This window comes from Crotalus tigris, unplaced genomic scaffold, assembly GCF_016545835.1.
Source record: "Crotalus tigris isolate CLP2741 ecotype Arizona unplaced genomic scaffold, ASM1654583v1 scf7180000017831.1706817, whole genome shotgun sequence".
NCBI lineage: Eukaryota > Metazoa > Chordata > Lepidosauria > Squamata > Viperidae > Crotalus > Crotalus tigris.
In genome coordinates, this window is record NW_024096660.1 from 1,249,406 (window position 1) to 1,272,690 (window position 23,285).

The window sequence follows — 23,285 nt, forward strand, 5'->3', positions numbered from 1 at the left end:
ATTTTCTGTGCTAAAATTGCTACAATTTTCTTAGAAAAAACATGCAAGGCTTTAATTATGCTTTTCTGTTAACATTTTATTTAAACTTATATATCCACTTTTGATTTTGAAAAATAGTAACCTTATCGGTGAGAGGAGCAGCACATAAATTTAATACATAAATAAAAGAAATCCTACTGTTGATGGAAGTGATAGAATGGCTATCTTTACTTAATTTTAAAATAGTGTTTTGATAAAGATTGTATATATTATATATGATTACAAGTAGTTCTTAACTTATATCCATGGTTGGCACTGGAATTTTGGTCACCAAGCTATGTGGTCGTTAAGCACGTCATCATGTGACTAGACCTGATTTTATAACCATTTTTACTGTGGTCATTAAGCAAAGCCGATTTGGCTTTGCCCATTGGTTTTGTTTGTTAGAAGGTTATAAATGGCGATCGTGTGACTGCAGGATACCGCAACCATTGTTAAGTGTGAGCAGGCTGCCAAGCACCCAGATCAGGATCCTATGGCTGCAGGGAAGGTTCGATAGTCATAATTTCAAGGGCGGGTCATAGGTCCCTTTCTTCAGTGCTGTCATATCTTTGAACCATCATTAAATAAATGGTTATAAGTTGAAGACTACTTGTATTTTGATTTGGGTGTAATACAGGGAAAAGCAACTAATATTGAAATCTTTTGAGGAAATGAACAAAATGTAATGTAGAAGTAGTAGGTATTTTATATCTTTTGTTTTTAAAACAAAACATATATTCAAATAGAAATATATTTAAAATAATAAAGTGATTAGATGGGTTTCTTTGTTAAGTACACGGAAGTTTTGAATCACACAGGTCAGGCTTGGCCAGAAGATAGCTTGATGAGGTACTGCTATCACATTTCCTTTCAACTGAAAATTAGAATTTAATTTTTAATTTAATTTTTTTTTAAATTTAATTTAAAATTAGAAGTAGCACTTTTTGGCATTTTTGACATTTCACTTCGGGTAAAATCAACAACACCTTGAACTACTTGATTCAAACCCTGCTGTAAATAACATTTTTGTGATAGCTGATAATAATTCTGTGCCAGTGCTAGACATCTTCAGATATGGGGATTGTCCTAATCATTACCAGTTCTTAGATGTATGTAAATATAGCCAAAGCAGTGCTATGACATTGTGCTTCTCTCCCGAGTAGGTTAGAAGTGTTGCAGTATTATTCTGGGATATGACCAGAACGGAATTTTGGTTTCTTGCAAAGTAGAACCTTGAAGTGTTGAGCATTTAGTATTTTGTAATCTTGGCTGCTCATTGACTGAATAAATATAATTGGTTGATTCTAACAGACAATTTGAATGAATTAAAATTAAGTCTTCAGTCATAATTTAAGTTATATGAAATATTAAGTAAAATCTCAAATTGCTTTCTTATGCATTGTACTTACATTGTGCAGTTTTGCAAGCTTTAATTTTAGTTAAAGAAGATCTAGTGAAATTGTTGACATGCTTTGATCTTGCTTTGCACTTATGTCTTTTTTCAAGTTAGAGATGAAAGTTCAGAATGAATTTGCTAAACAGAAGTATCAGATGGATAGGGCAACACCTGTACAAAGAGATAAAATTTAAAATAGTAATGAAGAATAAAGGAGTTTGCATTTGCTTGTTTCCTGTTAAGCATCATGAAGCTCTAAAACAGTGGTTCTCAACCATTTTAATGCCGCGACCCCCAACCGGTCGTAAGTCAAGGACTACTCAACCGGTCATAAGTCGAGGACTGCTCAACTGGTGCAGCACTGTTTGCAGAATGGGACTTTTGGCAGGCTCAGCAGGGCAGAGACAGCCTGGACAATTCCCATTGGCTTTTGAAAACCAATAGAATTAGATTCTATTCAAGAGAGTCTATTCTATTGGCTTTCAAAAGCCAATAGAATAAAAGGGAGTAGCACAGCTAAGGAAAAGGGGGAAAAAATGGCAGACTGAGTTGTTTGGCGACCCCCGTGAAATGGTCGTTCGACCCCAAATGGGGTCCCGACCCACAGGTTGAGAACCACTGCTCTAAACAAGAGTCTGCAAACTTGGCAATATTAAGACTTGTGGCTGACTGAGGAATTCTGGGAATTGAAGTCTACAAGTTTTAAAGTTGGTCACCTCTGCTCTAAAGGACAGGGCAATCGTTTATTCTTTTGCTTGTCAGAGTAAACTTAGAATCTAGAGATTTTTTATGACATTTAGTTTAGGATTAGGTTTAGGTCAGGATTTCTGTTCAGAAGACCTGTGTTTATTTTAGAAAATGTTAATTTTTGTTAACTCCCCTTTTTTTTCAGCATTGTCCTGTAAAAGTTGTCATGGTTTTAAGGAATTGTTTAGAGTAGCATGGCTCAGTGAGAGTACAAAAGAAAGGTGTAACCAGAAAAAGTCCTTTGTCCTTTCTTTAGTAGGAAGTAGAATCCTTGATTCTTTTACAAATGAAAGTAGTCCTTTTGTTCTTTGAATGGTAATATCTGGAACTTTTTTTAAAATGCAGTATGCATTACTAATTATTGGTGTGCAATTTGGTCTTTTGCCTTATGCTTCAAAATTAGAAATTTAGATAGTAATAGTTTTCATATATTTTTTGTTGTTTTCTTCATTCTAATTTATTGTCATACTTAATACCTTAGCTTAAGTGTACTAACCATTTTGAAACATAAGTCTGCTGATGGTAAGATTTGGCTTTTTTAGTATAACTCAAGTGGTTTTTTATTATTAAATAATTATAACTTTACTATAATTATTTAGAGGGTTGTAGTGATCCATTTTTGTTCATTTATTAAATATACTTCATTAAATATATTGTGATGTCCCTTTTCATTTTCAAAACTGAAAAATTAGAAAATTGTATTTTGCTGTTACTGTTCTGCTTCTCTTGTATTAATCATTTATACCTTTTTATCTGCCTGTTGTGCCAGAGCAGTATCCCTATCTGGAGTAATATCATATTGTAATTTTGAAATACATATGTCCATCAGACATATCCAAGCCCAGCCCCCCCCCACCCCCGGGACTAGGAAATAATTATACCTTTTCATAGGTTACATGAAATGCATTTTAAGGATTTCATTTTGAACATTTTAGCATTGTGCCTTGAGTCTGTCTTTTATCTTTTCAATGGTAGCCTTTTTGTTTGCATGCACAAGAGCACATAAGACATTTTATTATACTATGACCTAACTATAAAATCTGATTTCTGACTTTTCAACTCTAGGAATCTCTACCACCTGTCCAGTTTGACTGGAGTAGCAGTGGCCTTACTAACCCTTTAGATGGTACGTCTCTCCGTAGAGCCTCTAGCACCAGAGCTAGAGTTAAGAAAGCTACAAAGTTCAGACAAACGTCTCTCTGCTGATAGTTTAAATGTATATTTTCTTAGCTTTGGAAATTCAGGCTTTCTTTCTGTTTAACTATGCCCAATTTAAAGCAGTCTGTAGTGTTTAAGAGCAAGGTAAGACGTATTTTTGCTCAATTTGTGTTACGTACACATCACTGTGTAATGTTGTATTAACAGAACCTAAGTTTGGAGTAATTAGATTATTTATATTTAGTTTATAGCTTTCATCTCAACAGACTGTTACCTATTTAGGCTTCTTTAGTTTTAAATAGCAAATGTGTAGTAATTGCTTCCAAGGTTTTTTTTTTTTTTTATCAAAATCTGTTTGTAAAACATTCACTTTTTAAAAGCTACTTTTCAACCATGTACAAATATTGTATATGACTAAATGCTAGCCCACTTTAAGTTTTGTTCATTGTAAAATTTACTAGAGTAAATCTTTTTGTTAATGGCTGCAAACTGTATTGTCATGATTTTCTCTAGTTAAGTGCCAAAAATAAGAACAAAGCTTCAAAATGTAAAAATATGTACACTGAATACATCTGATAAATTAAATAAGATTTAGTAAACATGGCATCTATTTTGTTACAGTTCAGTCGTACATCCTAATTGCCAGCCATGTCGGTGAACTGAAAACATTGCTAAACAGTGTTTGAGGATGTTACGGTTTTGTGATTCATATGAAGGTGCTGAAGGAAAGCCTGGATGGACTCTCTTGCTGTTGTCTGGTGTCTTATTTCTTCAGTCAATTCATCATATGCTTTCCTTTAAAAATTTCTTTAAAATGTATTTCTGATTTTCCTGTTTCGGTATTAAAGGGGAACAATGTAACTTGACACAAAAAGGAATTGGTTGTAATGAAAACTACTACTATCGATACTCCTATATATTGCTTTGCTATATTATTTATTAAATGAATAAATCATTCTATGCCTGCCAAGCACCTGGAGCAATATATAATGAGCTATTATATGGAAGAAAGTAACAATGCACAATAAAATTTCAAAACAATAAAAGAGAACATACAGTCCTTACTGTATTTTTATAGACAACACATTATTCATTCACCATGCACAGTACAATTTAAGATTGTAAAGTTATGCACATTGACTACAACTTGTACTAAGACAGCAGCATCTTTTTTCACGAAGCTTTGAGGAGCTTTGAATTTGCAAAATTGTTTCCCTTTAATTGGACATATCCTTTTTCTCTCTGGTTCTGTCCATTGTTCTGAAAATGTGGGCTAGCTTTTAAGTTACTAGTATTGGAATTCCTGCTGCATTTGTACATGACAATGTACATTGATTTGTTAACAGCTATAGAAACTGCAAACTAATCTTGTACGCACTATTATATTTTTTTATAAAACAATGTAATAAGTACTAATTATAACTGGCATGTTCAAGTGTGTGTCTTACCCCTTTTTACACATAAATCCTTGGCTTACCCTTGGCTTACCTTCTATATGGCTGCCTACCAACATGGTCACTGAATTTCAAGCTAGTGGAGGGTCCACTCTTCTGAACCTTGATTTCTTTGGGCCCGTGGAGGACAGTAGCTCTAGCACCACCACCACCATCCCAGGTCAGCCAAACACTAAACACTGCAAATTTAATCTCTTTAGTACTAAAAGCATGAGCTGCATTGTGTGACTTTCCTACAAACAAGAATATATGAGTTTTATTCTTGGATGCCTATCTTTGACACATAGCTGCTTCTTCTTCCATAACATGTTCCAGTCAGTAATTAATTTTTCCTTTTTTCTATTGAACTGCAAGTTTGATAATTAGTTTGGTTAATATATCTCAAATGTGTAGTTTTAATTGATGTGTTTTATCCAGCAACATCCAACTTTAAAAAGTGTTTGGAACAAAATATGAGTATCGCTAAGAATATTTCAAATCGTAACCTTTCTGCTTGAAATCATGCTCATTGATCTCAATATCAAACTCTAGAGAATGCAGCAATAGACAGCTGCAACTAATAAATGAGAACTGGCATCTTGCTGCTTGTAGAAAAATTGAAAAGTTGATATTAGGCAAAAGCATGTGTTGTAATTCTTCACAGCAGTTTAATACTTTTGAAATGTTGCAAAGCTGAATATGAGAATATTCTGCCAGCTTAGGATGAAATATGAGAAGGTAGGGCATGCTAACAGAGTACATTTTGCTTCTGTTTAATTCTCTTGATAGGTAAAAGTTTCAGTTTACTTGAAAGATTAATCTGTAGCGAAATTAATTTTAAAAAAGAAGTGGTCATTCGTCAAGCTTGTTCTGTTAAATGTTGCAGATACAGCCTTGCTCTAAAGACTCTTGTACTCTTTGAATTGTCCATATGGATCTTAAACAACTGACTGCTTGAGGCAAGTTCTCCTCTCTGGATGTAGCAGTCATTTTAAGATGTAGCAGAGACCTCTCTTACCTAGTATTGTTCCTTAATGAAAGTCCAAGCTGTGATGAGACTGAAAGATCAGTATATAGTGTGTCTCTTATACCCCTTTTCTAATACTCTGCTGGGAGTTCAGATATCTTTCCGTGACAAAGCATGCCTCTGTACACATGAGAAGGGTAGAGAAGTACAAGTCCCTCTTAAGCTTTGGTGATCAGATATCTAGGAAGAGTTATCTTTGTAACTATAGAAGCTTTTGGTGGTATATTGTGCATTTTAAACTCTTGAGTACTTAATATTAAAATTGATAAATCATATTTGTTAGAAGTTGGTTTAATTTTGTATGAAGAATACATATTATTCTTCATACAAAAATTATTAACATATTATTACATTAATTTTTATCCATCAGCTTTAATGTTCGTAGTTATTGGCCTCTTGTAAAATCAGATTTGATTTCTGGCATTAATTTAAAATAATTATTGTGAAAATACATAGTTACCGTATTTTCCAGCGTATAAGGCGACTCGGCGTATAAGACGACCCCCGACTTCGGCGCCGATTTCCATACCTAGAAAGTCATCTTGTATGCCGGAAACTACCGTAATTTCCAGTGTATAAGATGACTTGGCGTATAAGACAACCCCCGGCTTTGGCACCGATTTCAACACTTTAGAAAGTCATCTTATACGCCGGAAAATAAGGTACTTTTGAATTTTCATTAAAATTTTGTCCTCAAATTAATAGAAAACATGTAGGCAGTAGTGACATCTATCTTGTTTCTTGGAAAGTCATTTGCTTCTAGCCTGCAATTCTGAGTGTTGAAAGTGGATGTAACAGTGTATGTCTGTTCCTAAGCTTAAAGCTTGTTTTTTACTTAGATCCTGAATTCCCTCAATCTCATTAAGGTTTTTCAATATGACCATTTTTATATTAAAGTAGTATGGATATTTCCAGGTACCACAGATTAGTTATACTTACATAGTCATATTTCATATTATTTTAAAGGCCTTAGTTTAAAAGTAGTGAAATCAAATTTAGAACAACTTTAGCAGTTATTTCTTAATCACATGTGAAGATAAGTAATTTTAGCTACTGAATATTGTTGGCTAATGGCTTGAAAATGTTAATTGTAATAGTACATTAAATGCATCAAATGATTTAATTGTGACTTTTAAAATTTGAAATACTGGCAGGTTTGCACGTTGCCATACCTTAATGGGATTTCTGAAACTCCATTAACTGTATTTTTTCAATTGTATGTTCCTGTTTATTTAAGAATTCTGTAAACATCTGAGAATTTTAAAATACTCAGTACTCTGAATTTAAAGTTCATATGTTATCTTCATATTTTTAGTTGAGTAATAATTCTGCAATGGATATAGGGTGACAAGGGCCTTATCATTGGTTTAACTAAAAGTGTTTTTGATGGTTATAGGAATTGACAAATTATGTGAACTTTAATCTTCTCAAAGCTAGCTTCTGAAAAACAATTGGGCTTTTATCTTGGAGCCCTCATTATACTATCAGTATATTTTCTTCTTTTTGGGTTGCCAGTTTCTACTCCTAGATATGGCAATTAAAAAAAATACTGAAATTGGAATTTTCCAAAAACAACTACTTCCAAAAATTGGTCATTTTAATTATTTTATGGCTCCTATTGGTTTCCAAGATCCATTCCTTTCTTAATTGCATTCTCATAAAAGAGGAGAAACTGAAAGATATTTTTTTTAAAAAAAAAACTATTTAAACTTTTTTTCATTACTGAACATGGAGAAAAAAATGGCATGAGTACTATAAATACTACTTATGTGGTGATAATGGAATGAAAACAGATGTTATATGATAATGTAGAATTGAAACCATTCTGTTTCATGATTTCATTAGAAAAATACTGTTTAATTTAGGATAGACTTCTGTCTGACTTTTATGTCATTTTATCTGCTGCTGTTGACTCTCACTTAATAGAACGCAATGGAAATTAACAAAATGTCTTTTATTTGCTTATTAGGAATGTTGATAGTTCAGATGTTTATAGACAATGGAAATAAAAATTACTTAACTGAGATTATATGCACACATATTTCTGCTATTTGCTACTAATTATATTTTTATGCTATAAGGTGTAGATCCAGAGTTGTACGAGTTGACAACTTCCAAGCTAGAAACTTCCAAAACCACCAGTAAAGTGACTGATGCATTTGCAAAGCTAATGTCTACAGTAGAGAAAGCAAGTACATCAGCAAGGTAAATTGCATTTACTAATGACATTTAATGATTCTTGAGTGCTGATATATTTTGTAAATGTGATGGGTTGCCCGTCTCAAAGCTGGGTGATGAACAAGGATTAAAGGTATAGTTACCATCAATAACCAATGATGTCTAAAGTAAAAACAATACATCCCAATCATGAAAAGCCACATCAGATGTAATTATATTCTGAGTATCCAGGAAAAAGGAAATTCTCAGCAAATTTCAAAAAACCAAATCAACTACCATAGCCTTTAAATTATTAAGTCTTAACAAGATAAGCATAAGGGAGTGCATAGGGTGCAGTAGACACTGAAAGTTCAGCAATCTAGGCCAAGCAAATCAGCAAAGTGTTTTTATCATATACGGTATAACACTATCAGATTTGAGGTGCAAAAAATCTACATCTTCTGAATCTCGCGTTACTCTTTTTATTTTGGCCATCTAGTAATTAAATGGGTGTTTATAGCCCTATTCAGTGTGCTTGACAATCAACAGGATATTAGTGCATGTATTTTAACATTAAAATACTCAACACTCAATCAACCATCCAGAGCAACATGGAAAATTTTCTGAAGCAACATTATGTTGTTAGATTGATAGGTTTGGGGAGGATGACATATCTATTATGCATGCTCTTATATCCTATAGATTGTGGAACTTTTAGTTTGCCTTTTAAGTTACAGTCTCATTTCTAAAGATAACCTAAATATGAATACCATTTACAAACACAAGTATATTCACACTCAATAAGCCAACTAAACCAATATGGTAACAATACTCTTCAAAGCAGTGGTCCTCAACCTTTGCAACATGGTGGCTTGGCTTAGGGGGAAGAGGGAAATGGGCTGCGTGAAGGGCAGGCTGGCATTCATGCATGCAGGCACGCAGCCCTTGTGCAAGTGGCAGGCCATGCGCATGCACAAAGCTCAACTTGTGCAAATGGTGGGCTGGCGCGCACGCGCATGTGTGCTTACCAGCCCACTGTTCATACAAGTTGAGTTGCATGCACGCTCTGGCCAGCCATTCACATGGCCCAATTCCAAATTCCACTTCCCAGGAGTGAGCTGGAGCCCAGGGGTTGGAGACCCTGCTTTAAAGTATGTCCAACACTTATATTGAATTAGAACACAATAATGCATGGGCATATATTCAGTTTTTCATTTACTGGCCACCTTCCCGTAAACCCGCTATATCAACTATAACAGAGCTCCCCAACCTTTCCGGGTTGGCGGCCCAGAGGGAAAGGGAGGAGCAGGGAAATGTGCATGCGGGCCTGTGTAAACAGGTGCATGCATGGCGGCTGCACTAGCACCCATGTGCATGCACAGGTGGGCCATGTGCACTTGCGGCAGCACTGGTGGCAGTGCCCACACTCATGTGCAAACAAGCTTCTAGCGCCCATATGATGCTAGCGGTGGCGCCAGCACTCCCACGCATGCACAACTGGGGCCGCTAATCAGCCATTCCTGTGACCCGGTAGCCAACAGGCCGCAGCCTGGTACCGGCCCATGGACCACAGGTTGGAAACCCCTGAACTATAACAGTTAATTCTTTTTACTGAAAAAAGAACAGTAGTCTATGTTCCAGGAAAGTAGACAATGACTTTATAACACTGCAAGTAGAGTACATCCCCATTTCTGCCTTGGTTATGATTTGGGAGACAGAGCAACACTTCATGCACTGTGTATACAATGTGGAGTAAGGCCTCACAGCTAGTGTACTGCAGTTGTTAGATCTGGGTTGGTAAATGGGACACAGCAACTTCATCAATAGCTATAAGAATAGAGCATGGGAGTGGAACTGATGGTAGGTAGGGATGCTATGAAAATACTGCCTTTGGTGAAATGGGCAGCATACATGTTTGATAAGTAAAAGATACAATTACAGTGATAATACGATTATCCAGCTAATATGAATATCATCGGTGTGCTGTTGTTGGTTTTGTGAAGAAGTCCAGACAAGAAGGACTACCAGAAACAGTCATTCTATCGTTATTGTATAATTATATTAACAGAATCTTGCAAGACTGAAAGTCCTCTTCCTGTCCCTCACTTTTGCTCTCCTGAAATTAGGGAAGGTTCCTTCTGGGACACTTTTGCCACCCTTCCTCTTTCAAGCTCTAGACAGGCTGAGGTTCCTCCTCGTGTCTCCCAAGGTCATTCCCAATTACCATTATAGTTCAGGAACTGTAAAAGATGCCGGGATGAAAAATGTGGACTTGGGGGGGGGGCGGGCTTGTTTATTATCAAATCTATCTCCTAGCTTTCTGAATATTCCATTCAGGGCAATTACTACTATAAATCATAAGGCAGCAGGAGTGACTCACAATCTAATGTAATTTGCTAGTCCTTTTCAGGAGCCTTCCTGGTCCTTTCTGTCTCTCCTGATGACAGTCAAATCCAAAATGACTCAATGTGCCATGTGCTGGTTAAAGGTCTGCTGCTTCCTTCTACTATTCCACAACTGGTTTGTTAGGCTGGGAGAGAAGTTGCCCAATGACTTGGTGCTCAAGTGATGAACTAAACCTGGATTTTTCTCACCTTAAGCTTAAAATTATAATTGTGGGTCCTTGACATTGATTTGTCCTGGTTGCTGTAGTGATCCAACCAGAAAGACTCAGAAGTCAATTGTTGGATGAAAGAGGATAGATAGCACTCCATTTATATTGCCCAGAACAGCACAGAAGACTAGAAGCAGCTCAGTTTGAACTGGGAAGGTTTTGTTCCTGGAACGAAATGCTTGAAACAGCCATTTGAAGCTCAACACAGTCCATGCACAGACTGTTTTTCACATCCCTATTAGCACTTAACATTGCTTTTGTACAATTGATTTTCTCATATCTCTATTTATATTCTATGTGTGTGTGTGTTGCTTTGTACTATATAAATTATCCTGGGAGTGCCTGGCCGTGCTTCTAGCTTTTCGGTTTTTCTGGAATGCTGCAAATATTTCATTTTGAATTTTCTTTAAAATTTAAGTATTTGATTTTTAATAGCAGAATATAAATCATAACAATATGACTAGTACTGCTATGCAAAGTTTTAAAAATGACAAAAAGAAGAGGGCTGCAACTGGCTTCTGCTTGTTAATTGCTGGAATTCTTGCATTTAATTGCAAGATTAAATTCTGTCCACAATTACCGCATGTAAAATGAGGATATGCTCATCCCAGAAGTATAAAATTCATCCCTCACAAGAAATGTATTCCAAATTTCAGAAACTGTTTCCTTAGCAACTCAAAAATTCTAAATTGCTACTATATAAAATAGTCTTGTCTCATCTCAAACACATCTGGATGATTTGGGCTGTTATCTATCTAGTATCTAGCCAGCGTGAAATCTAACCTGGCTAGAGAGCATCATGCAGAAGAAAACTAGGCTAACCTAAAGTTCTTACGTTACTTCAATATTGTACCACTAGGGAGCGTGCTAGGCCTCAATTATTTGGGGCTATTTTAAATTTTGTTCTTTATAAACACAGGAAGGTTTCCCTTCTGCCACACAGTTCAGTGGTGGTTTTTTTTTTTTTTTTTTTTTAGATAATATATTAAACACTTTAGCCTTCCTTGCATTCAGACCATTCCTTGACTTCATTACTGGAACAGATAGATGATAGATGGTATCGAAAAGCAGCTTTATTTGCATACTGTTTTTGTCAGTTACTTACAATGTGGGTTCTCTCAGCATTTGGAGTAACATCTACAAATTTGCTCTAGGTTGCCTGAATTTTGCTCTGCTGGTCTATTAAACTTAACAGTATTTTTCATTAAAATTAACAGTTATCTAGGTGACTTTTAAAATGTTACAAAGCAAATAATAGTGGTCCAAAATAAAGCTATGTTCAGACAAAAGGTAAGGAAAGGTCTCCACGTTTTCTGTGACTACACATCCATATCTCTGTAGTTTACTTGGCAACAGATATCTTGGAAGTGATGTGCCATAGCCCCTTCTGGGATGTTTTTTTACCTCTCAGCCTAACCTGCAGTTCTGGTAGTCCGTAGCTATCTCCCATCCGGATACTATCAAGATCCAACACTGCTTAGTTTCTGACATTCAGTGGAGCTCTCCCTTAAGCATAGCTAGGTACTTGAAGGAAATAGTAGGAAATAAAGGGGAGGGGGAATAACAAGAGAAGCATCTGAGCATAAAATAACTAACAGTTAAACGAATGGTTCCTTTCCAGTTATAAGAATTAGTACGTTGTATCTGCCTTTAAGCATGGGTTTTTTTCTATTGTTTAACCTATTCCTACCCATAAATTTGCAATTGAACAGCCATGAAGAGTTAAAATTTATTAGATTCTATCCCCTGTTTGTTGTAGAAGAAGAATTGTAAAGGAAAATTGGAAGCTGCATAGAAACCGTTTTATGGACTTTCTTCCTGTAGCTGAGGAGCAGCTGGAATAATATACACATTTCCAGAGTTCCTAGTTGGGGAATAAATATTCATTTAGAATTAATGTTTAGCATTTAAATCAGAAATGCTGCTGAAAGAGAAAAAAATATAATTCTGTGTGCTTCAAGGATCAGGAGAAAAAAACATGTCTCAGAGCAGCATTTCTGATAATTTAATATTTGGCTTGGAACTGTGATGAATTAAAGCCAGGGTTGTTCATGCCACAAAAGGAATGTACAGTATGTGTGATACCAATATATTTATGTCATTTTAGAGGAAACGTAATTTGTTTATGTTCCTAAAGTAGCTAAAACTAAAATTAGGTACAGTATTTGCCAGCGTATTAGGCAACCGGCGTATAAGACGACCCCCGTCTTTATAGCCGGGCCGCATTCCTAGAACGTCGTCTTATACGCCGGAAACTACCAGTATTTCCGGCGTATAAGACGACTCGGCGTATAAGACGACCCCCGTCTTTGGCGCTGATTTCAGCGCTCGCGGAAGTCGTCTTATACGCCGGCATTTACGGGTAGTTTTTCTCCCTTCCACCCACTTTTATATTACAAACTATTCTAGGTGGAAGAGCCATTTTGGTCTAGTTAAAGCATCAAGCTAGAAATTGAAAAAACGTGAGTTCTAGTCTTGCCTTAGGCACAAAGCCAGCTGGGTTACTTTGGCCCAGTCACACACTAAGCTCTAGAAAGCAAGCAATGACAAGCCATTTCTGAAAAACCTTGCCAAGAACGCTGCAGAGATGGTTCAGGCAATCTCCAAGAATCAGTCAACAATTGAACAGAAGGAAAAAATAGTTCCAGGGAGACCGAGTATAGCAACCCTTCTTAGAAATCAGCTTCTTGCACCCAACAGCTCTGTAAGATAAGGGTGCTTGCTTATTTTTTCCATTTTGTACTTCATTGTGGGTTGCCGTAAAGGCAGAAAGGTTGGATTGAAATTGTAGTGAATACTTTACCAGTCATATTTAGCATATTATGCTCCATTTCCTGCATTTATCGTATTTTGAGGATAATTATTTTCTCTCAAAGTGCCTTGCAACAATTTAACAAGAGGCAGTTCAAACCTGCAGGCTTAGAATCCCTCTGCCTCCATATTCACACACCTTCCGACCTATCATAGAAAAAGGTAGAGCAGACATAGAAGAGGGTTAGGAGACTCGTTCTTCAAGATCAGACTAAAAAGGAGAATTATTTGCTGGCATTTATTGTAAGATAACATACTCAACAGAATTAAACTTCTCAAGTATCAGTAATGTAATTGCTGATCTTTTGATAAAATATAGAATCATTTACTTCAGTTTGCAAATATATGGTGATCAACCATTAATTTACCTGGAAGAGCTTATCTTTGGCAGAATTGTCCCTTAACTTTTGTATAAGTGTATGGAATGTACACTTATTTGCTATGCAAGTAAGCATAAATAATGTGTTTAATAAAAAATAATACAAAGCCAGTCCTCAGTATTTTAGTTCTAAAATAAAATAAAGTTCTAACACAAACTGCAGCTGCTGGTCCTAGTTAGCTTTAGTTCTGGCTTCAGTCTTCTTTATCAAACTTCTGATAGTCAAGTATTATTTTTAAAAAGTAGTTTTAAGCCTTTCTGAACAACAGAGTTAAGCAGAAAATATAGTTTTGACTTTCTTAGATGTCTTTCCAGCCAGCCATTAATACTCTGCCATTTATTGACTAGTTCTGTTAAGAGGCATGTTAACATATAGAAATGTTGATTCAGTATCTGTCTGGCTTAAATTGCTGCTAAGTTGAAGACACTGACCACTTGTGTCTGAAAATGCAATATCAAATAGAAGCTTTAGAAAACAGTAACTTTTTAAAAAAAATTAGCTGCTGAAATGGCAAAGTTGACTAATTTCTGAATATAGGGGAGATGCAACATTTAAGAGAAATGTTCAAAAATTGCAAGAGGAATCATGATAGGTCGGCATTAGATACAGAATGTTCTGCTGTGCCATGAGCATTTGTAAAATCAGTATGTTTTTATATTTAACAATAACAATCTTGGAAAATTCAACAGGATAGGTCAGTGATGGCAAATCTTTTAGAGACTGAGTGCCCAAACTGCAGCCCAAAACTCATTTATGTATTCGGCGGGTGCCAGGTGGGCATGGCCCATTGGGTGGGTGTGACCCATTGGGTGGGCATGGCTGCCGTGGTAATGGCAGACTGGGTGGGACTAAAAAGTTTAATCAATCAATTCCAACTTTATGAGATCTTTTTTTTTCCTGCAAGAAGTTGAAATTGATTGATTGAACCTTTTTTTTTTTTTTGCACATGGCGGAAGCCTAAACCGAAAAGTTTTTATAAAACTCAGCTGAAGGCCTAGGACTGGGGTGACGCCATGCATGCCCACAGAGAGGGCTCTGCACGCCACCTGTGACAAGGCATGCCATAGGTTCGCCACCACAGGGATAGGTTATTCTATCTACAGTATCTGCAGCAGTGGCAATTTAGGAACACAGTATATGTTTCTAATAATGACATTGCCACTTTATCAGTTACTCATTTGTGTGCTTGTGTGAGAGTGGTCTATCACATGTATTCTGTCAACCCAGGAGAATAAGACAGTTGAAGTTAAATTTCTTTTTGAACAAGTCAGATGCTGTTGCAGAGGAATTAGTACCATCACCAACTGATGGAAATATAATTATTTCTCAAGAATATACCTAACATAACACAATACAATAATACAATAACAAAATGTATGTACCACAATGCCTTTATTTCTTTTGTGGTTTTGCCTAATAGTGCTCTTGTCCTTCAAGATTTGAATACCCCTTTGAAAGAAACTATCAGCAATATCAGAATGCCTCAGCTGGTTTTTGTTATAAAAAGAGCAAATTGAAAGATCAAAAGAAAATAATTCAGATGATGGGAATTGGAAATGAGTATGTCTCAAAGTACATCTTTTTTATATTAACTTTACATTGCCAAATCAAAGAGAAATTTCACTATTGGCAAAGATTTAACTATGTTTTGTTTGTTGGATGCAATCCAAGAACGTTTAATAGATGAAAACACTAAAAAAAACTGAGAAGACTCCCTCATTTGTACACTTCTGTTTCAAAATTTGTAAATAAGATGAGCAAAAATGCTCATCTATTTTTTAATGTTAAATAGATACATGATTTTAGTTACCGTAAATGCCGGTGTATAAAGCGACTTCCGCGAGCGCTGAAATCGGCGCCAAAGATGGGAGTCGTCTTATACGCCGGAAATACTGGTAGTTTCCGGCGTATAAGACGACGTTCTAGGAATGCGGCCCGGCGATAAAGACGGGGGTCGTCTTATACGCCGGGTCGCCTTGTACGCTGGCATATACGGTATTTAAATGTACTGACAGTACTGACAAAGCTCTGCTGCTAGTCTATGTTGTTTGATTACGACAAATAAAAAGTTAAAGAAGAGATACTAAATTGTATGGAACCAAAGAAAGACCTGGTGTTGAAATATTTTTCTCCTGGTCAGATTATTTCTCAGGAGCCAAAAAATGTCAGGCTATGTTTCAGCTTATAGTAGTAGTGCAATGAATGAAGCTGATAGGTAGAATAACTAAAAATTAATGATTAAATTAATTGTAATTAAAATAGGATTAAAATCAGATTTATAAATTTAAACAATACTTTAAAACTTTTCTTAAAATGTTTTGTTAAGCAAGGGGTATAGTTTAAATAAATTGTGAATGTTGAGCAAATACTAAAGAGGGAATAGAGAATCTGAAGTGATGAGATAGTTTTGGGTCAGGCAGAGTCCAGACATAAAGACAAGGGATCCGGAAGATAGAAGATGAAATCAAAAGTAGGCAGAACTCATACTAGCAGTCCTCAGTTTTGGTCCTGAACTGAACTGTTGGTTAACTAAAGCAACACACTGGGTGGGGGGACCCATTTGGTGAAATTTGAAAGAAGTACCTGTACTTCTGGGTAAGACAGTCAAGTACTTACAAAATATAATTATTTGCAAAGAAACGTATGGCCTTGCAGACTGAATGAAGTACCATTTTAAGAACTACTCCTGCTTATTGAAGATTTTGAAAGAAGCATTTCTGCATCTGAGAGCTTCGGGGAACCAGTTGCGACACTCTTCTTTTATGAGAACTATAAAAGTTTTTCTCTGATCAGAGCTTTTTGGATAAGCTTCTCAAAATCACTGTAGAATATTTGATCAAAAATAGAATTGTCACATTGTGGCCTAAGGTGGTTTCTCTTAAACCCTCTCTTGAGATCTTTGGGCCCTGATTATCATTTCATCTGCTTATTCATATTTTTGTTCCCCAAAGTGCATCCTAATAGGACAGTGATGCTGCGTGCCAGACAATCCGCCAGGTAGCCATCTTGCCTCACAGAGACCCAAACAGCTGCCCTTCTGAGTCGGTTAATCTCATTTTGATGTTCTTAGACAAACATAACTTCCTATTGCTCAGTGAAGTGTGTCATGGGAGTAGAGCCATTGTTTATTAATAATACAGATAATTAAACAAATGCATGTACATAATTTTTTTAAAAAACAACATTTTGTTTATTGAAGTGAGTAGCTAGAACAAACAAGATTATTAGTAAAATATAAAAGTGAGTGACAATTGTTCTGCAGCAAATCAGGGCAAAAATAGACTCCAAACCTCTATGTTGATTAATAACTACTAATCATGTATATATTTGCTTATTTGGTACTAAGATCATCATCACATTTTTAATGACATTCCAAAAATAAAAATGCATCATTCTCTTAAATATTGAAGAAAATGCATTAAAGCTACCATATTTTCTGGCGTATAAGGCGACCCGGCGTATAAGACCACCCCTGACTTCGGCGCCGATTTCCATGCCTAGAAAGTCATCTTATCCGCCGGAAACTACCGTAATTTCCGGCGTATAAGATGACCCCCGACTTCGGCGCCAATTTCCGCGCTTTAGAAAGTTGTCTTATACGCCGGAAAATACGGTATATAAAAAGTAATATGCACTTTTACTAGAAATGATTACAGAATGTTCCTAACTAGTCAATAAATTGTGATTTGAATCAGTGTTTCTCAACCTTGGCATCTTTAAAATACGTGGACTTGTGGAGTTGAGTTCCACTTATCTTGAAGTTGCCAAGGTTGAGAAGCACAGATCTAAATGGTTAAATTAAATCTTCCTTATTAGTAATTTAAATTAATATGATAGAAATCAAATCCATCATACTGGTGGCACATGGAATTAATTAAAAAAAATGAGTAAGACCAAATGTACAAGGCACATATTATATTATTCTCCCAAAAAGTGTTGCAAGCGAAAAGATTGGTGCCAGTTTAGATGAAAGTACAAGTAGCAGCGGACAAATTGATCTATTTCATGAAATCCAGTTTTCTTCATTCTTGATTGTTTACCATCTTGTGTGCTGAACTAGAATCCCCTTACTCCTACCCCAACTATTACATGAAGATGTTTACTAGCTGATAAGAGTAGGTAGGTTATTTCAAAGTTTGCAAATTTAAAAAAGAAATAGCTATATTTATATAGAACAAGTTATGCTCTTGTTAGGTCCTTTAAAAACATGGAGAAAAAACAAGAAGTTGTGTTACTTTGTGGCTAAATTCCAGCTTTTGAATGAGTTAAACTTGTCATTCAAGAAAAGTGTGTTTGGCACCAAAATCGGAGAGGAAATTAAAACCTGGATCAGATGAATGAAAAACAGCTATTTTGATACCTTTAGTACTTGAATTTTATGAAGGAGGCAAATGAGAGGAATAAAAATTGTTGTGTAATGCACCATATATACTTGTGTGTAAGCCCCTCCATGGATAAGCCAATTCTTAAATTTTTAAGCAAAATACTATGACAAAATGTGCCATCTACTGATAAGACGACCCTTGAAATTTTCATGTTTTAATTTTCACACTTAGCTTATCCACGGGTAGCACATTTTTCATTGTATTTTGGTTTATCCACAAGTATATATAGAGTATAGTGGCACTTTTAAAAAGTATTACTGTAAATATTTGAGGAGAAGCTTGCTTTCAGGTAAGCTGAACCCAACCTAAATGTCTCCATTTACCTGCAATGTAACTTATTACCAATGATTTGAGAATGCAGCTACTCCAATTTTAGAGGATTTTTTATACCCTAGTCCATCATTCAAAAAGATTTTTTTTTTTTTACCGGAAGAGGTTTAAGCAAAGTTCATAGAGAAGTTGATGGAACTTTTAAATGTAAAACTCTTGAAGGATCTACTGCTTTTTCCTTCAATGTATTTATGAAAAAAAATAGATTCTCAGGACTCAGTATAACTTACACTAAAATTTAAAAACAGACCAAAATGTGTACAAAAATAGATTTTAGTAATTGGAGGGATCAAGCTGAAATTATTTGTACTATCTAGTATGGTATAATGTGGTTCTGAGTTTTTCCCTTCTTATAGCAATTACTACTCTATCAAAGAAACCTTGATAGAAGGCCTACTTTTTCCAAAAAGAGTTGTATATTTACAAACAACCTATTATTATATTTATCACTTACAGCAGCCTTTGTGAAAGCTCTGCAGATACCTTGCAGTAGGTCCAGAACAAAAGTAGGAAAGTGATTGTGCAACACGCTGGCATTGCATCCTATTTTATTTATGCTTCCCGAAACTCCCCAAAATTCATTTTGCTTCTCAAGCCTTACACATGTCTCTGGGCACTCTCATCACCAAAGATCAGAGTCTGGTGCAACTTGGCTTAACACCAACTCCACTGTTCTTCTCTTCGTCTTGGGTGATGAAGTCTTGGAAATCTCAGAGCTTATTTTTGTAAACCTTCATTTGACTTTTTAAAAAGTATTACCTCAGTAGTGATTTTTGTCTTTTTTTCTTGCTGTTAACATACTGCTTTTATCATCATTAAACATATCTGCTTTTGTACTGGCAGGCAAATAAAAGAGATCTAAAAAAAATGCCCATAAAGTGTTCCCACTCCCAAAGAATAATATTAGCCATTAAAACCTGCAAAAAGCATTATGAACAAAGAGAGTGTATAGTAGTTGTCACCTTCCTCCTTCAAAAACTTAACCAGGAGGAACATTAGTGAGATTTTTGGCTCTGCAAATATTTTAAACAAATAGAAATAGAAATATACTTTTGTATTGCAGGAATGTATTTACACTTTGGTATTGCCATTTGAAAGAACCCTGTTCTCAAAAGAGGAGTGCTAAGTCTATAATGTCAGCAGAGTATGCAGACTTAAATTGCCACTTTGGAAATCTCATGGTACTCAAGTAAATGTATGCATTTGGGGTTAAATTAAACAGATTCATAGATCTTTTGCACATATTTGTGAACAGTTGTATATGTTGAGGTAACCTGAAGGGACTTGTGTCTGCCCGAGTGCACAACAATATGTGATTATACTTAGGTGTTCTTCACTTGAAGGAATGGGTTTATAATGTATTTATACTTTTGTCTGCTTGCTTATTCTGGTCAGAATGATGAGCAATAGAGAATGGCAAACTTGAGATCAGCCCTTGATTTATGAATATACTATGCCCGCTTCCATCCTGATTTGAGCCTTATATTATGTGCATTTAGACATTCCTTTTCATGCTGTACTATAAAGAGATATCAATTCCAAAAGGAAATTTAAGGTCTTTCTGTGTTTAGTGAGGCATGTGATAGTAGGAAACAAATGTAAAATTAAGAGTGAGTATAAGCAGACTGCTTGTTCTTCATGCAGTTCCATTTGAACAGTGGAGAGCAATAAAACTTACCGTCATATGACTGGCTTGAAAGGACAAGAGAATCATCTTGTTATCAAGCTTGACAACAGCTGAACTTGAAATGTTGTATTTACACAAAAGGAAGACACCCTCTTCCCCAGCTCTCCCAATCATGATCCAGAATTTTCTTTGAACAGGGAAGGGCAGGAGATTTTTGTTTTCTTATTGCTCTATACTCTATACATTTCTTGAAGTGGAGACCCCACACTATCTATGGAGACTCTCCACATAAATGATGGTTTTCAGAAGTTCGGATCCTTAGTTAATGGGAGTTATCATCTTCAGTGAAGAAAATGTTGACCGAATCCTACATATTCTTTATGTACCGTATATGCCGGCGTATTAGGCGACCCGGCGTATAAGACAACCCCCGTCTTTATAGCCGGGCCGCATTCCTAGAACATCGTCTTATACGCCGGAAACTACCAGTATTTCCGGCGTATAAGACGACCCCCGTCTTTGGCGCCGATTTCAGCACTCACGGAAGTCGTCTTATACGCCGGCATTTACGGTAGTTAAAATCAGAATGTCAGAATGAAATTTCACTCAACAGAACAATTTTAGATTTATGTATGGATGCAGAATCTATTTAAGATAAAACTGGGATTACTCTCTTGCACAGGCTTTACTTGTATGTGCAGGGTCAACTTGACAAGACAAAGTCCTGAACTGTGTTCATAAAGTAGTGTGTGATGAGCCATATCATTTTCCTTGTTGCAATACCAGCAGTGAGCTTTGCCTCACTGAGCAATGCTGCAAATAGAACTTGTCAATGGAAACATTTTCTCTAAATAGTGTTCTTCTGTAACTGGTTCTGGTTATACTAAACAATTTGTCTTCAACCTTTTTTTTTTTTTAAATAGAAAACCCCAAAAGGAAGAACAACTCAGTGACGAAGCTGCCAAGGTGATTTCTAGCCTTCCTGACTTGTCTTTCATGCATGCCAAGGTGTTGATGTTTCCATCTACATTGACACCTTCAACAGTTTGCCAAGGCAAGGTAGACTAAAAGTGAAGTGGATTGGACAATTTCTATTAATTTTTCCCTTAGCTCTTTTCTGTGACCTACAAATTATCTTGCTTTAATTAAAAATCCAAGTTCAGGTGATTTGTTGGTAAGCAGCACTAGAAAGATATACATAGTAATGTATATTTATTTACATACTGGAGCCCTGGATTTATATTAGAAAAAAATGTAAATAATTGGGGAGGATTGCACCTTTTTTGAAAACATCCTTTTTTTCTGTGTGCTGGGGTGTAAACATTTGTCTTTGTGGAATACACTGGTTGTGTCCTTCTTATAAAACTTTATAAACATTTTTTTAAAATGAAAACACCCAGTTTTTGCTCTTCATGAAATTTCCCAGGTGTTATTTTTGTTTTGTTTTGTTTTGGTCAGAATGAATCACTTAACGTTTGATGAATATTCTTTTCCAAAAAAAAAATGGTCAGGCCTTTTGTTTTGGGGCTTGTTTTTTGTTTGTTTGTTTGTTTGTTTTAGTAAGGCCCTTTTCATCTAATGAGGCCTTTTCTTTTTTAGGGACTTGATGGTTGATTTTTAGTTTTCTGCCTTCTAGTAATAACATTATCTTGACATTATCTTTTAAGAATTTACTTCGGGTTCATTTTAGAAAAGTAATAGATCACTGCCTAGCCATTTGATTGTTGTGATCTACCTAGTAATCAATATGGTTTGAGATGGAAGGACCAAAACTATCTGAATGTCTTACAATGAAATATACTTGTTACATTTTTTTTTGTTGTTGTACCACTATTCTTATGTTTGATTTTGCACAATGTAAATTTGACATAATCATAGGTTGCTATGGTTTAGGCTGTATGTACAGAAAAAAACTATGGGTTGTAAATGTTTGGGGAAATTCCTATGGAAAAAAAGAGAATGCTATGTAGAACAACCTCTAACAAGGTTCATGTGCATGCCTGAGGTCTTTTTGAAATTTCAGTGTACAAATTTCTCTTAGCTTAATCAAAATAAACAAATAAAGTTATATAGTCTGTTAATGCGTGTACTGATGTTCTCTTTATGATTTCAGTACTGCTGAAGGCAGAACTGAAGATTCCCTTTTTCCACACATGGAAAGAAAATGTGTACCTGAACGGCTTTTTACTTCAAAGAAGTAACAAAACATGCACTATTGTTAATTTAAAAGTAATATAATTTTATTTCCTGTTGGTATTTGGAAAATTTTTTCCTTCTTCTCAGGATACCTGTCTATAAAGAACTGGATCTTTTGGGACCTTAGCTACAGTTTCTTCTGAGGGCCTAAGCAGTCCCATCTTAATTAGGAAGCTTAAGGATAATCCAAATGCTTCACTTAATTTTTTCTGACAGATATATTGAATATATTGAAGAGCTATAGGTAAGTGTATAAAGAGACAGAAAATAGGAAATGTGACGGAAGTATTATAAAACAGAGAGCCAATTTAGTGTAGTAATTAAGACCCTAAGCTAGAAGGCAGGAAACTTACATACAAAGGAAGAAGGACATGGCAAACAATTTCTTTACAACATTGCCAGGAAAACTGCATGGACCAGTCCAGGCACTCACCAGGAATCAACACTAACACAAAAGCACAAAAAAAATATCATATAGCAATATTCAGTTGAAAACTCTTGACAATGTTGTAGGACAATATAGCAAATCAAAGGGTAGGGTGTGATGGTAGAAAAGGAGAAAAAGGAAAGGAAGGGAAAAGAAAAAAAAGAAAAAAATGAAATTCAAGTAAATATTAGAAGGGATTTACTGAAGGTTATGATCCATTTGACAATGAAAGGGGCTGATTCAACTTCATTGATCGGGCATGTCAAACTCGCGGCTTTTTCCCCATTGCTGGCAATGGGGTGGACGCGGTTTGAGTGTAACGCATCTGGCCCGCAGGCTGGCAGTTTGACAAGCCTGATCTAGATAATACTGTGTACAGCATGCTGTGATAATGGGCCTTCTGAGTCGGTTTGAAGGTTCAGCTAGGTTGAGATCAGCTAAATGATTTTAGAGAACCCATTCACCTTCGTAATTGTAAAGTATGGAAATGATGTTCTCTAAGGACCAATCTTCCCATATTCATCAATTGGTCAGAAATATTAAAGTTTCAGTAGATAGCTGCATACAGTACAGTAT

The 23,285-nt window shown here is 35.8% G+C and overlaps 1 protein-coding gene across 6 annotated transcripts in view; it reads left to right on the forward strand.

Moving 5' to 3' along the window:
- Positions 1–22,167, forward strand: part of AFTPH (aftiphilin) — a 40,616-nt gene extending 18,449 nt beyond the window's left edge. For 4 of the 6 annotated variants that reach the window (XM_039343024.1, XM_039343023.1, XM_039343022.1 and 1 more), the window contains 4 exons: positions 3,230–3,290; positions 4,853–4,936; positions 7,864–7,987; positions 21,010–22,167. In XM_039343024.1, the coding sequence (XP_039198958.1) occupies positions 3,230–3,290; positions 4,853–4,936; positions 7,864–7,987; positions 21,010–21,154 (414 nt within the window). In that variant the 3' untranslated portion in view covers positions 21,155–22,167. Of the gene's footprint in view, positions 1–3,229; positions 3,291–3,943; positions 4,833–4,852; positions 4,937–7,863; positions 7,988–21,009 lie in introns of those variants that run through there. The other 2 variants (XM_039343025.1, XM_039343027.1) reach the window with 2 other exon arrangements.
- Positions 22,168–23,285: the final 1,118 nt, after the last annotated feature.